Below are 14,457 nucleotides of genomic sequence, written 5' to 3'. Positions count from 1 at the left end.
TTTCTCTTGGAATTTCATGTGAAAAGGAACAGCATTCATCATCTCATCTTCCTGGCCCAGTGATGCCCATGTGGCTACAAATAGGACTGCAACTTCCGGATTAGAAGCAGGGAGCTGGGGTGGCTCTTCCCACGGGCAGCTGGTCGGTCTCATGTCAGCTCCATAGATGAATAGATGACCTCTTCCTTGAGCTTTCAAGAAGTGTGACCACCTCAGTTTATTTTGACACTGAGAGCAAATCAAATAATTTGAAAAGGATGATATGGTTGTGTTTTTTTTCTGAAGCAAATGAATCAATCTTCTGTGATGCCACTCACTATGGTGTTGCAGTGTCCAGGTGAGGATCACCCATCTGAGCAGCCTCAAGCCCCACGTTACCAGGAGAGTCTGCCAACCCTGGGAAGTCCCTTTCCTCACCATTCCCACTCCTCATCCTCACCCAGAATCCCATATCCATTAGCCTTTCAGGTAGGGAGGTATTCCTACCCCACACCCAGCCTCTCTGGAGACATGAATGGGGAGAATGCAGGTCACCTGGTAAGACCAGTACCTGTCTCACTTTGGGGTTCCAGATTACCACTGCCACTCAGAAAGCTGGTAACTCAGGTGAGGTCACCGAATCTCCTTTTGTCTGAAGTGGGGCTGAGAGTACTGAGCTCTAAATGGCAATTGCAGGGGACATGCTAGGTGCCCAAGAACCATTCCTTCTAATCTCATTGGGTTCCACCTATCTCCTTCTGTTGCTGCCCGTTCTTCAAACTGTCTTGTCACAAGAGTTTCCTCTGCCTGTGGTAGTGATTCTAAGCTGAGTGAAAAGGGCAGGAACAATGTCACAAGGTCTTTACCGCATGTCTTAGCCTACGAACTCCCCAGGTAGCAGACAGCCATCCTTGGTGGGTGGGTAATTATGTGTAGAGGCTGAGCAGGCCTAATGCCTCCAAGTCGCCTGCATTTGCTGCCAGCCAGCCTTGGGCCCTGAGGGTCCTCCCTGACCTTCCTATCTTCCCCTCCAGGACAAAGAGGTGAATTTGGAGCAGGTGCACCGGCGCATGAACAGCCTCATGGACGAAGACATTGCTCACAAGCAGATCTCCCCTGCGTCCATCGAGCTCTCAGCCTTGGAGATGGGAGGCCTGGCACCCAGCCAGGCCCTGGAGCCCACACGGGAGTACCAGAACACCCAGCTCTCAGTCAGCACCTTTCTGCCAGAGCAGAGCAGCCACGGCGCCAGCCGGACACTCTCAGCAGGGCCCAGCAGCAGCCTGCCACTGCCGCTGAGCAGCTCGGCCACCATGCCCTCCATCCAGTGCAAACACAGGTCGCCCAATGGGGGGCTGTTCCGGCAGAGCCCGGTGAAGACCCCCATCCCCATGTCCTTCCAGCCCGTGCCTGGGGGCGTCCTTCCAGAGGCTCTGGACACCTCCCATGGCACATCCATCTGACCGCACCGCCTGCCCGCCACCCGCCCGCCCACCCACCCGACCAGCAGAGCTTTTTAATACGAGAAAACAACAACACAGACCACACATACACACACACGCACACACACACATAGAGACTCTTTCATTTTTCTTGTACATATGTGTAAATAATGACAGAATGGAGTGGGGTAAAAGTGTATTTTGAATATTCCCAATTTTCGAAGTCAGTAAAAAAAAAAACCACAAAAACTGTATGAATGACTTTGTAAATTTTGTTCTATATGAATAAAAAGGCAAACTTGTGATCATTCTGAAGTGCCAAAGGAGCCCCATGTTCCTGGGCCTTTCTAAGGGTAGGAAGGGCCATCAGAAAAGGAGCCCCTTCCTGCTGGGGAGAAGGAAGGCGAGGTGCCCCCAATGCTGCTGGCTGCCAGGACTGCCAGCTTCCCCCTCCACCCTTTGCTCCTGGCCCCTCATTTCTCCTGGAGTCTCCTTGGGTAGGTAGAGAGTCTGGACCCAGCCCTGGCTGGTCCATGGGGTCACTGTGCTGGAAGGTGACCCACTCTTTCTGTTGGCCTGGCTCTGAAGAGCTGCCCTGGACATAGAGCAGTCCCAGCCAGGCTAACTCAGGATGGGGACTCCTGTGTATGCCACAGTGTGCACCTGCCCCTGAGCCCCAGAGAAGCTACCCATATTGCGGTACCAAGCTCTGTGGGCTTTGATGCCGATGTGTTCCAGTATCATCCTTTTGGTCTTGTTTTTACTTTCTTTTCTTACTTAGAAGAGTCGGCCATCAATAGATCATGGGGAAGAAGGGCAGGCCTCATCGTTGTGTCACAGAGGCTGGGCAGAGATGGGACTGGCCTGGTAGAAGGTCCTCAGGGATAGGCGGATATGAAGTGTGGCTGGTTGTGCTGATCAGGTGAGGCAGTGGTGACAAGAAGCCAGGTGAAGAAAAGCTGCATGCTTAGATTTGGGCCCATGGTCCAGGTGAGAGAATAAGCTGTAGTTGGGGTGCAGGGAGTAGAAGCACTTTGATTTCTGGTAAAGGATCTTTATGGAAGGAGTTGGGGCAGGTGCAGTCCCAGGGGAGGAGGTAGCTGGGGAACAGAAAAGAGTATCCACGTAGGAATTTCCTAACGGACTTGATTCTTAGCAGTAAAGCCCAAGTAAAGCTAAGACGAAAACTTCCCATCTCCTAGAGAAGCTGCGTGTAGCCTGAAGTCAAGGCATACTGCTGATTCTCAGGCCCTTCAGGAAGTCACCCAAAGACAGCCAGTCCCTGGCACTAGTCCCTACGTCTGACTTTACCACCGTTCCCAGACCAGGAGTCTTCAAGCAGCCATCTGGACATGGCAGAATCCCTCCAGGCTGAAAGAATCTTAGGTCCTTTGGAACCCTCAGGCCTACGCCTGAGCCAGAGAACTTGCTTGGAAACCCTGTTTCCTAAGATTAGAACTACCTAAAAGCCTCACCTCCCTCTGCTTCCCTTTCTGGGGCAACTGAACTATAGAACGAGCGAAAGAACCGTCAGGAGTGGAGTAATTGGAGGAATTTGGACTGTGACACTTCAGTACCTCTCCTGAAGATAAAGGTGAATCTGCTCTCCTAATCTGTCAGGATGGAGAACAGAGCCCACAACCAGATCTGAGGAGCAGGGGGCTCCCACCCATCCCCAGCAGTCATCAGGGAGCTGAGCACCTGGGCCTGTGGTCACGGGGAAATACAAAGTCCTATCGATCGACTCTTCTTCGGCCTTGTAGAGTTCTCCAGAGATATGTTTATGAGGGTGATAACTAGCCCGGTATTGATTTCTTTCCTAAAGTCCCTAGTGTCATGATGGAGCAGTAGGGAATGGCCGCATCACACATCAAGCTAAAGCACCCTAGGAAAGACTGTATTTATAATTATGGTCCAGAGATGGTCCACTGACATCTCTCCAATCAGAATGTGTGGAGCTTGGAGCTGGGGTGCATGGCAGAGGCTAGGTGGGCTGCTGCCATCACCTCCAAGAACGAGCGGGCTTTGCTTTCATCCATCAGCACTTTGGAGAACCAGCCCTGGAAGGCCAATACTTCATATATGTGTCTCACTGCCTTATCTCACACCTGAATCTGTTTTTCCCCCAGAGATGCCCTGTGTTCTGAGGTATGGATGTATAGATGTCTGCTTAGATGGTTTTGCTTAGAATGTGTGTGAGTGTGTGTGTGTGTGTGTGTGTGTGTGTGTGTGTGAGAGAGAGAGAGAGAGAGAGAGAGAGAGATAGAGAGAGAGAGAGAGAGAGAGAGAGAGACAGAGCGTCTTCGAGGGGAAAGTATACTGCTTCTAAAATACCCTTAACATCTCATGGTGTTATTCTTCACCATATTTATGTTATTTTTTAAAGTTCCTGCCCTTGGCATGAGGGAAAATGATTGATATTCAAGCAAGTTCTCTAGGGGAAAACAACAACAAAACCAGAATCTTCCCAACTTAGATTTCTGTGTCAGCTCATAGAATGTACTTTTTTTCATGCTTTGCTCTTTGGATTTATAACTCTGTTTAGACTTCCATACATTTTAGGTATATTTTGTGCCTTCAGACACTGCAAATAATAATCAGCATTTGGATTAAAGTTGTTTAATAATAAAACTTATCTGCTCCTGACACTCTTATTCTCTGGGATGAGGAAATGCTGTCTATTAGCTCCTGGGTGTGAACTGGATTCTGTCCCATTGATACACACACTTGTGGGGGGAAATTCCACTCCCCAAGTGGGTCTCAGGTACACCTGGGCATGGGGACACATCCAGGGTCCTCTGACACCAACCAGAGGACAGTGTGAGGGACAGAACTGACAGCAATTCTAAGTTGTAGTTAACATGACAAGTGCCTTTAAAAGGTTGAGTTCTCAGAAGACTCAGAGAGACCTGGCTTGTAGCCCACCACACTCAGTGGAGGTCGTTTCTACCTAGGGTGACTTCAGCCAGTTCTTGTGTCTCTCAGTTTCTGTGTCTGCAGAAACCTTGATACTATGCGTAGGTCTCAGAGTTAAAGGACTGTCATTCTCAGAGGAACCCCAGTGTGACTTTTTCAACATTTGGTTTTTTCAGAACCTATGGCACCCTTCTCCTATGGACATTCCCAACCCCCACCTATCTCTGCAGCCTGGAGTCGTCTCCTCAACCCCTCACATGTGTGCTCCCCACTCCCACTGATGGCACCCCAAAAATCCTGTGTGACTTCTGGACCTTCATGGGAAAACCAGGCTGACCCAAGGCAGTTGGTTTTCATGATGGAGATCATAACTTCTTGGAACTCAGAGAACTCCTGGCTTTTGTTCTTCAATCTCTGCACAATGGGTTTTTCCAACGTTGGGAGAGAGCTCCTCAGACTGCAGGTGGGAGAACATGGTGTAGACCTACCCAGATTTTCTGAGCAGAAACATGAATGGGGAATGAAGCTGCAGGAACTCCCAGAATGACCTTTTTTTAGAGGAAAAGCTGTGCAGGTTTTGCATTTTAAATCCTATGGATCTTGCCACAGCAAAACTAATGGCAAACCATTTTTTTCTTTTCAATCTCTGAAAGAGGAATAAAGATGTACCAAAGAAGAAAAGACTAGTAGGTCTAGCGGCCGTGGTGACAAAGGAATATTTAGTTCTTATGCCATTTCCTTTAAACGCATTTAGTTTAATAACACATAACAGAAATAGTGTTACATATTTTACAATATTATTAAATGTCATAATGGTATCTTATAGTGAAATATTGTTAAATATTTCATTTAACAACGGAGGACAATGTCTAATGGATAATATGGATCTCTGTGTGACCTTCTGCTTCCAACAAGGGTTGCTTAATCATGGGGTTTTGCCTTTGTTTCGGGTAAACTTTCATCCCTGTAAGAACAAGCTCAGGAATTTAGCATCTGTGTCTTAAAGCCTTGTATTGCGCTCTTAGCTTTGGTGACTCAAGATTAGATAAAAGGCTCAAAAAATTTTAATTGACCTTTCCTTGCTTCAGTTACAGTAAGAGGAAGCATTTCTGTTCCTAATGTAGCTGCTTTTTTTTTTAACATCTAAAATATTCTTTTATTTCATGCCATTAGCTGTTTTTAAAAGACAAAATTATGTTTGATTTTTATCCTCACCCCTTATATCAAGAAACTCTAGATAAATAGCTCTTTCCTATGCCACTAACTTTTAAAATTATTTTGCTTTCTTGATGGTATCTTAGTTGGATTATTTATAAGAGGAGCACATACTGCAGATAAATCAGGTGAGCTAATAGTCACTGCCTACAAAAAGGAAGGGGCAACTGTTAATGTGAATCACCCCGAACCCACAGCTTTCATCCTCTCTCGTCTGAGCTTGACATTGAACACTGAGCTCCAGAGAGACAGGAAACTTCTCAGCAGCAAGAAAAACCCTAGATATAGAAATTTGTGATGAAAATGGCCAGGACCTGAAAGAGGAGGCACCAGACAGGTCTTGATCACTTAAGGTGAGCGACCAGATGTCATTCAAGGAGAGATCAGTTGCTGGAAGATCCTAGCATACAGTTGCTAGGGGCAACCAGCTGTCCAAGCTCAATATGTTCACCAACACACAGACTTATTGACACTCAAAATGAACACACACAGATACACACATGCACAATCATGTGTACACACATTCGTAGGTAAACATCAAGCTCTTTGCAGATACATTTACCCTTCCAGGCACGCGGAGCTAATTTACATGCACAGTAATAGGGCTGCAGGCAAGTTCAACTCTGCTCACCACACTGGGAAATGGGATCCAGGGGACGAAGGAGGCTGTCTCAGGGCTGCTCTGCCCTGTGCACAGGTTCAATGCAACAATCAGCCACACACAGCTCTACCGTCAGCCACTGAGGAAAGACGTGCACCCCCTGCTAAGACTCCTCGCCCCTGGAAGGCTTGTGGCGTGCACAGCCACCACTCCTGCCAGTCCCTGCTTTCTCTTAAATCTTGATTTTCAACCAGAATCCTCCAAAATTGCAAAAAAGTCCCCTAAATTCTCCAAGGCATCTTAATTGTTTCCAAATAAGAAAATCCATGATCACATCCGTATCAGTGACCAGGTATTGATTAGGTATCGAAATGAGAGGCTACACTATTGCCTTTACATATAGACACTCTCTTCACCTCAGCCTTGCAAGGTAGAAATTACTATTTAAAAGGCGGGGTCCCCTGGTGGGAAAGAGGTGGCACTGGTATTCACACTTCACCTGTTTGGCTTTGTGGTGATCACTCCTGTGGCTGGAGCTGGCTCTTCCTCAGTGGGAAGTGGTTGCCCTTACCTCAGCCAGGCTTCCTTGCTGGGCTTCTCTCTCCCCAGATATAATGTCGTCAGCACTGACAGCTTTCTCAGCCTCCGCATCTGCTGCCTTCTCTCTGGTGACCTCAGGGTGCGTGGCTTTGTATTTGTATTTCCTTATCCCCTCACAGGGACTGCGGCTTGTGAGGGCTGAAAGGGTCACCCCTAACCACAGGGCTGAGCTGGGCCTGGGGCCGGCTTCTCTGAAGCCCCCTTAGCCAGGCAGGTCAGGCTCTGCCAGGGTCACTCAGGAGGTGACTCCTCTCAGGGTGCTTTGTTCTTCCTCTTGGCCCCCAAGGAGAAGCAACCTGCTTTCTGAAGAAAGTAAGCTGTGAGCTCAGGGGCTCACTGGCTCTCTCCAGAGCTTCAAGATTCTCTTTCAGAGCAGGAAATCCATCCCCCATTGATGTCCCTAGATAGACCCCAGAGGTGCCAAGATCATGGCTGAGAGCATTTTTCTAGGAATGGGGTTAATATCTTCCAATGTATTCTTAAAGTTCTCTTTATTTCTCTAAACCACTGTCCTTAAAGGCTGAGTCAGGCAAGCCCCTGAGCCCCACTCCCCTGATGGGGAGTGTTTTGGTGCCGTGCTGTTTCAGGGCTCCTCTGAGGTGGAAACCAAAATGGTAGCCAGGAGAGGGGAGGGGTGTGGGAAATGCATGCCAGGTAGAGTCTTTGAAGTGGACATATGCCACTGGCAGGGCACACCAGGAGAGGCACATGTGTTGGGGCGCATATGACATTGTTGGGGGTGATGCTGGTTCCTGACCTTGGCAGAAAAGGAGATAGATGGTCAAGACCAAGCAAAAGGACAGATATTGCAAATGCAAGATCCAATCTGGATCCAACTTCTGCCACTGCTTGAGGGCAGCATTTGAGCAACATTTCAGTCTTTTTGAGCAACATTTGAATCTTTTCACTCCTTTGAGTCTCACCATTTTATTCCTTCCTACCCTAGTGACAACCCATCTCTTTGCTGTTTGTGAGAATCCAGTCAGTCATCCCAGCGTAGCTAGGCATTACTGAGTGCTGACTGGGCCAGTACTCGCCCTGTGTCACCTCATTAGGTGCCACAATCACTGTACACAGGTGCTGACGAGGAAGATGAGGTAGAGAAGTTGGGTGATTTGCTCATGAGGTGTATTAGCTCCATAGTGATGATAAAATGTGCTAGACAGGGTGGCTTCTAAGCAGCAGAAATATGTTTCTTATAGTTCTAGTCTCTAAGAGCAAGGTGTTGGCTCTGGGTCTGCTGAGTGCCCACCTCCTGGCTCATTGATGGTGTCTCCTCATGATGTCTCTTCATGCAGAAAGGAACATGGCAGCTGTCTGGCATCTCTTTAGTAACAGTACTAATTCCATTTGTGTCCTAATCACCTCGGGAAGGTCCCACTTCTCAGTGCCATGTCTGTGGGAGGGTAGGATTTTGACCTTAGAGTTTGGAGGGGACACACACAGTTAGACCATAGCACCTGGGAAGGATCTGGGGCCCTGGTGGCCCAAGAAGAGCGCTGATGCACTACTTCCCACACCCAAGTCTCAGCACTGGGCCTGGGACAGGTGAATGTTTTCTCTGTTTTTCCAGACCTGGCTGTCTAGGTTTGGGGAGTAGGAGAAAGAGATCAGTGTCACGTCAGGAAGTGAGATGTCCTTTTGCATTTTGTTGTTTTACAGATTGCATGACCATGAACCTTACCCCTGTAACCATACCCCTGAGGACACACTAGATCCTCCTCCAAATCTGTTCCTTGTCATCTGCATTTCACCGGGAGCTTGTCTGGAAGCTCTTTGTGGGGATCAGTGATAATGTAGGTAAGGCACCTTTGCAAATACTCTCACCAATGGCTGCCCCTGTGATTCGCACAACTACAGACCTTATCAGTCTTTGGTTTGAAATGATCAGTAGGAATTCGCAGGGCTATCTGTGACCCACCATTGCTAGAATGAAGTTTTCCCAGCTCATAAGCTCCTTTTTTTCTGACAGCTGAACCTTTTGTGGAAACTGCACAGATCCCAAAGGCCAGAGCTGATTTCAGATAAACAAAGCCATGCTTGCCTTCCCTTTTCAGAAGCCAAGCAACTGTTTTTCCTGCACTAGGGTGGAGCCAAAGGAATCTCCGTGGAGGGCAGGGTGGCTGAGTGCTCATTTAGTAGGTGAGTCTGGGCTAGACAGAGCTGGCTTAAAATCTGGAGTTTGCCACTCTCTACACGGGCATCGTCTTCTCTGAGCCTCTTCTCTGTCCCCTCAGCTGTAGGGGGGATCCTGAGTCCTGAGCTCTTTGTGGGGATCAGTGATAATGTAGGTAAGGCACCTTTGCAAATGCTCTCACCAATGGCTGCCCCTGTGATTCGCACAACTACAGCGTCCTGATTCGGGGTGAGCTGCTCAGGCTTTCAGCTGAGCCATCTCATCTGTGGCATGAGGTCAAAGGGGCGCAGCATTGCCCTTCCTGTCCCCAGAACCTGTATGCTTGCTTTGTGCCCCCAACTCCTATAGGCACCCAAGATGCTGGAAGCCCTCACCTCCGCTCCTCCCCCAGACCCACCCAGATAATAATTCTGATTGTCCCCAGAAAGCAAAGGAAAGGAGCCTGACTTAGCTGGAGAGTGATGATTTGATTGTGAGCTGTTCAGTCAGTGCCCTATCAGCTTCCAGACAAGCTCCCGGTGAAATGCAGATGACAAGGAACAGATTTGGAGGAGGATCTAGTGTGTCCTCAGGGGTATGGTTACAGGGGTAAGGTTCATGGTCATGCAATCTGTAAAACAACAGGTCTTGATAGGCTTCCTGAGGTGACAGCTCTGCTTCTAAGGTGGGGGCCAGCTTCTTTGTGTTTTATGGACAAAATAATGTATTTTGGGGAGCCATAAGGAGTGAGTGCTGAGGACAGTTCTTCTGTGTCTGTGCTTTAGCTTCTTCCTCTTCTTGAGGCCTGAAGCCCACAGTGGTTGAATCTTGTTCTGCCAGCGATTTGTCATCTGGATCGGCACAGTTATCTCATGTAGACGGTGCTTGTTGCATTCGGGAGAAAACGACAGAGCAGACTGGGATATCACTGAGGCTCCTGCATGGTGAGAGAGACAGCACACTGACACTGAGGGTTTAAGGAGGGAGATGGTTCAGAAGGATGTATAGAGGGGAAGAAAATCACAGGGGAGCAGGGAAGCTTGCTAGAAACAGCAGTGGTCCCTTGTCACTGCCAGGCCCAGAAGGGCAGTAGGAGGGAGTATGTCTTCTGTGAGCCCAATCCTCAGTTAGCACCAGGAAGGAACCTTCCAATGAAGACCCAGGAGCAGCGAGCTGGGGGACCCACTGGTGTCCTGCACTCAGCCTCTAGTCTCCCGCTGATCCTGAGCACAGAAAACGGAGAGCCCACTGGGCAATTCACAGTGAGGCACTCCCAGGGGCAAGGTGGAGAAGAACGGAGAATGGGGATGAGGAACTGTGTGGGAAGAAATGAAAGAAATGTATCCGAGTGGGGTGCGGGAGAGAGAAAGGCGTTTCACATGGTTTCACATGGCTTTTTTAAATTTAAATTTTTATTTCCGTGAGCACATCTTTGGAGTACATAATGATTACATGCATTGTGGAAAGTTGGTATATGTATATAATATTCCTATCACCTCCTAGGAAAATTAATTCATCCTTTCCTTGGGACATTAAGAAATCTCTTTTTGACAGAGGCAGAAAATGAGATTTAGGTAATTAAGCGGTTTTTCTCATGCTCATCCAAATAGTCCATCGGCTTAAATAAAGTCTGGGTCAGAGGGTATAGACAGGACAGCAGGTCACTCACTTGGATCTGGGCCTCAGTCACCAGTGATTACAACCTTGGGGGTGAAGCTAGGCAGAGTGGTGTGTGTGACACTCATAGAGAAAGCACTCATCTGCTCTGAGCATGACTGTATCCTGACAAACTATAATTTGATTTCAGGGGGGCTATTTTCTGCATGGGTCCCCAAAGAGGAATCAGAGACTCGTGCTTTGGAAATCAGGTTCTGCTATTCTCTAGGTGTGCGAACATGTTAGTCACTTAACCTCTCCAATTATCAGCTTCCATATAAAATCTTTATGATAAAGACAGCAATTCTATCTCAAAGGATGAATTAAGAAAACTTGGAATAAAGCACCTCTTACAAACATGAATGGCTGGTGTACAGTAAATCCTCAATCAACCATGGTCATTATTAGTGTAGGTGGTATAGTCAAAAAGGGTCCAACTCCAAGGCCACAGTTTTAACATATAATCTTTAAAAATTTCTGAAATGCATGCAGAAAAGGGCACAAACCATAAGCACACAACTCAATTCATTTTAAGAAGATGAATGCTCTTGTATAGCCCTCAGCCAAAACAAGAATAAAATATGACCAGTACTTTTGAGGCCTCTCTTGGGCACCCTGAAACCTCCATGAATCCAAAGGTAGTACTAGTGTAAGTCTTAAATCCATTGGTTAACTTTATTCACTTTTGAAATATATGGGGATGGAATCAACTGAATTTTTTCTTCATTCAGCCTTGACTTGAGAGATTTATCTACATTTCTGTATGAAGTTCACTTACACTGCTATAGAGGATTTTACTGTATGAATATGTCACACTTTATATATTCTATTATTGGCAGACTTTTGATTTGCTTTCATTGTGGGTTATTACCAATGGTGTCCCACTGAACACTTTCTGTACCTGTGTTATGTGAATTTATGTGTGCCTTTCTGATGGATTTCTGAGTCGTTGATATGCATAGGTTCCGTTTTAGGTAGATACTGCTAAAAGGTGTTCAAAAACAGTTTCAATTTTTGAGAATAGCTGCTTCACATATTCACCGTGCTGGTCAATCCTGATTGTCAGTTGGGTTAAGAGACTCGTGGAGACTTGATTGGATTGTAAAGGTACTAACCTCCCCCACTGATGAGCTCATAACGGAAGTGTGCTACTAGGAAACGGAGCTTGGGTGGAGAAATGGGTCATGGGGGTGTACCTTTGGTGACTATATCTGGTCTTTAGCTCCTTCCTTTTGGCTTGTTTCAATCTGCTTTGCTTCCTGACTACTGTGAAGTGGACAGTTTTTCCCCTGCCACTCCCTGTCACCATGATGTCTCAGCCTTGGAACCAGCTGACCATGGACTTAATCTTCTGAAACCATGGGTCAAAATAAACCTCTCCTCCTGTAGGTCATGCACATCAGATATTTATCCCTGAAACAGAAAGGTGGTTAATATACTCACCAACACTGTTACCATCATATACTTTAATTTTCAGCCATTCTAGTGGGAATGTAGTATATCTCATTTAATTTTCAGCCATTCTAGTGGGAATATAGTATATCTCAATATGTTTTAAAATTACATTTATTGAGGATTACTTAGGAGCCTTTTGCATGTTTGTTAGGGCATCACCTGTGTGACATGTCTCTTTCACACCCACGACTCTCCTTCTCAACACATTTTGTTTCTGTATTTGTGGATGAACAGAAGTTGCTGATTTAGCTGTAGGTTAAGGTTCGTGTATGAACTTTTCACTTTTATGTGATGTGCTTAGGTGTAGCTTTATGATGTGCTTAGGTGTAGCTTTCTTTGAATTTCTCATGCTTGGGGTTTTAAAATTTCTAAATATATGCATTGCTATCTACCAGTGTTGGTAAAATTTTACCCACTTTTTTTCCCCATTGTACTTCTGTTTGTGTTTAGGTATTTTTATTTACAATCATGACACAGAATTTCCCTAGCTCATTTTCTGTGTTTTCTATTTTTCTTTTTATCTACCTTCTTTAGCCTAGTTACTTTTTACAGAGTCATTATATCGTTTTTTCTTTGTTCAGTGTCTAGATCACCTACAGGTCTGTTAAACTATTAAACATCAGCTGTGCTTCAAAATTTTTGTTCATTTTCATGTTTCGTACACACATAAATATCCTTATGCAAATAATTATGAGCTCTTCAGAGCACTTTTAGGCTTGCAACACAGGTGTGTGGAAAGTACAGAGAATCCACAAGTATCTTGTGTCCCGCGATATGCACAAGTTCCACAACTATCAGTGTCCACCATAAGAGTAGTAGCTTCACTGCAACTGAGGAACCCATACTGATGTGACATTATCCTCCAAATTCATTGCTTACACCGGGTTCCACTTTTGGTGCTGGCTTGTCTGTGGTTTGACAAATACATAATGCCATGTGTTTTACTCTGTAGTTTGTGTCACTGCAAGAAGGTGTGAGGCTACATAATTTATAAATAACAGAAATTTCTCACACTTTGGGAGGCTGGGAAGTCAAGTCCAAAAGGTTCTATCTGGTAAAGGCTGCTGTGTGGATCCACCTTGTGCCTTATGTAGCATTGTTCCAAAGGGAGGAACACTGTCTTCACGTGGACAACAGAACTGAAAACTGTAGAACCCTTTTTTATAAGAGCCTCACTATGTAATTCATGGTGGTCTTGAACTTACTGTTAGCCCAGCCTGGCCTCAAATTCTTGGTGATCCTCTTGCCTAAGCCTCCTAAGTTCTGGGATTAAAGGCATGAGCTATTATGCTCAGCTCAACACCTAAATATTGGAGAGGACACATTCAAACCATAGCAACATATGCCCATCATTATAGTATCATAGCAAATAGTTTTTCTCCGCCCTAAAAATCCTCTATGCTCCTACTATTCACCTTGCTCTCAACTTTTGGCAGCCACTGATCTTTCTAGTCTACATTGTTTTGCCTTTTTTCCAATGTCACATTGGTGGACTCATAGTTTGTGGTTTTTCAGATTAGTTTCTTTCAGTTGGTGATATGCATTCAGGTTTCTTTGTGTCTTTCCTTGCCTTGATAATTCGCTTTGTTTTAGCACAGAGCAGTAGTCCATTGTCTGGAGGGGCCACAGTTTATCCATTCACCTGCTGAACGACATCTGAATGATTCTAAGTTTCAGCATTTATGAATAAAGCTGCTTTAAATATCCATATGTGTAAGCTTTTGTGGACATTTAGTATTCAATTCATGTAAATAAATACCAACAGGCATAATTTCATTGATAAGACTGTTTAATTTTGTCAGAAATTGCCAGAGTGTCTTGGAAATGGCTGTATCCACCATCAGTGAATGAGAATTGTTGCTCCACATTTGTGCTGTCAGTGTCTTGGATTCTGGCCATTTTAATAGAGATGTAGTGGTATCTCATTAGTGCACTGTTGTGTTAATAAGCAATGCTTGAATGGAACATGGCATAGGGCATCTTTTCATATTTTTTGCCATTTGTATAATTTCTTTGATAAGGTGTGTTTTGAGGTGTTTTGATTATTGTCTTAAAATTTTGGGTTTTAATTTCTCATTGTTGACTTTAAGTGTTCTTTATATATTTTCCATAACAACCTTGTAACAGCTGTCTGTCTTTTGGAAATAGTTTCTTCCAATATCTGCCCTATCCTCTCTTGGATTTTCTAAATTGAGAAATGTTCTATCTTTAAAGATGGAGTTTCATGTATTTTAAAAAAAATTGTGCATACAGTGATACCTTGGTTCATGAACTTGATTTGTTCTATAGTTTTAGCAAAGATGGCTACATGTGTTTGTATGGGAAAGATGGCTTTAGTCATGTTTTTCACCTGATACAGAATTTCCAAACAGAAACAAAATTTTGCTAAACACTTCTGTTCGCTAACCAAATTTTTTGTAAACAAAAGCATATGTGAACCAAGGTAACACTGTATTTTACTTGCTTTTCTTGTCTTA

The 14,457-nt window shown here is 45.4% G+C and overlaps 1 protein-coding gene across 1 annotated transcript in view; it reads left to right on the top strand.

Moving 5' to 3' along the window:
* Positions 1 to 4,052, top strand: part of Grid1 (glutamate receptor, ionotropic, delta 1) — a 661,017-nt gene extending 656,965 nt beyond the window's left edge. The window contains exon 17 of the mRNA XM_013506310.1: positions 1,014 to 4,052. Within this exon, the coding sequence (XP_013361764.1) occupies positions 1,014 to 1,442 (429 nt within the window). The 3' untranslated portion in view covers positions 1,443 to 4,052. The remainder of the gene's footprint in view (positions 1 to 1,013) is intronic.
* Positions 4,053 to 14,457: the final 10,405 nt, after the last annotated feature.

The sequence above is a fragment of the Chinchilla lanigera genome, unplaced genomic scaffold (genome assembly GCF_000276665.1).
Source record: "Chinchilla lanigera isolate Chin_1 unplaced genomic scaffold, ChiLan1.0 scaffold00109, whole genome shotgun sequence".
NCBI classification, from domain to species: domain Eukaryota; kingdom Metazoa; phylum Chordata; class Mammalia; order Rodentia; family Chinchillidae; genus Chinchilla; species Chinchilla lanigera.
Note: the sequence above shows the minus strand (reverse complement) of the source record. Positions and strands in the feature narration are given on the sequence as shown.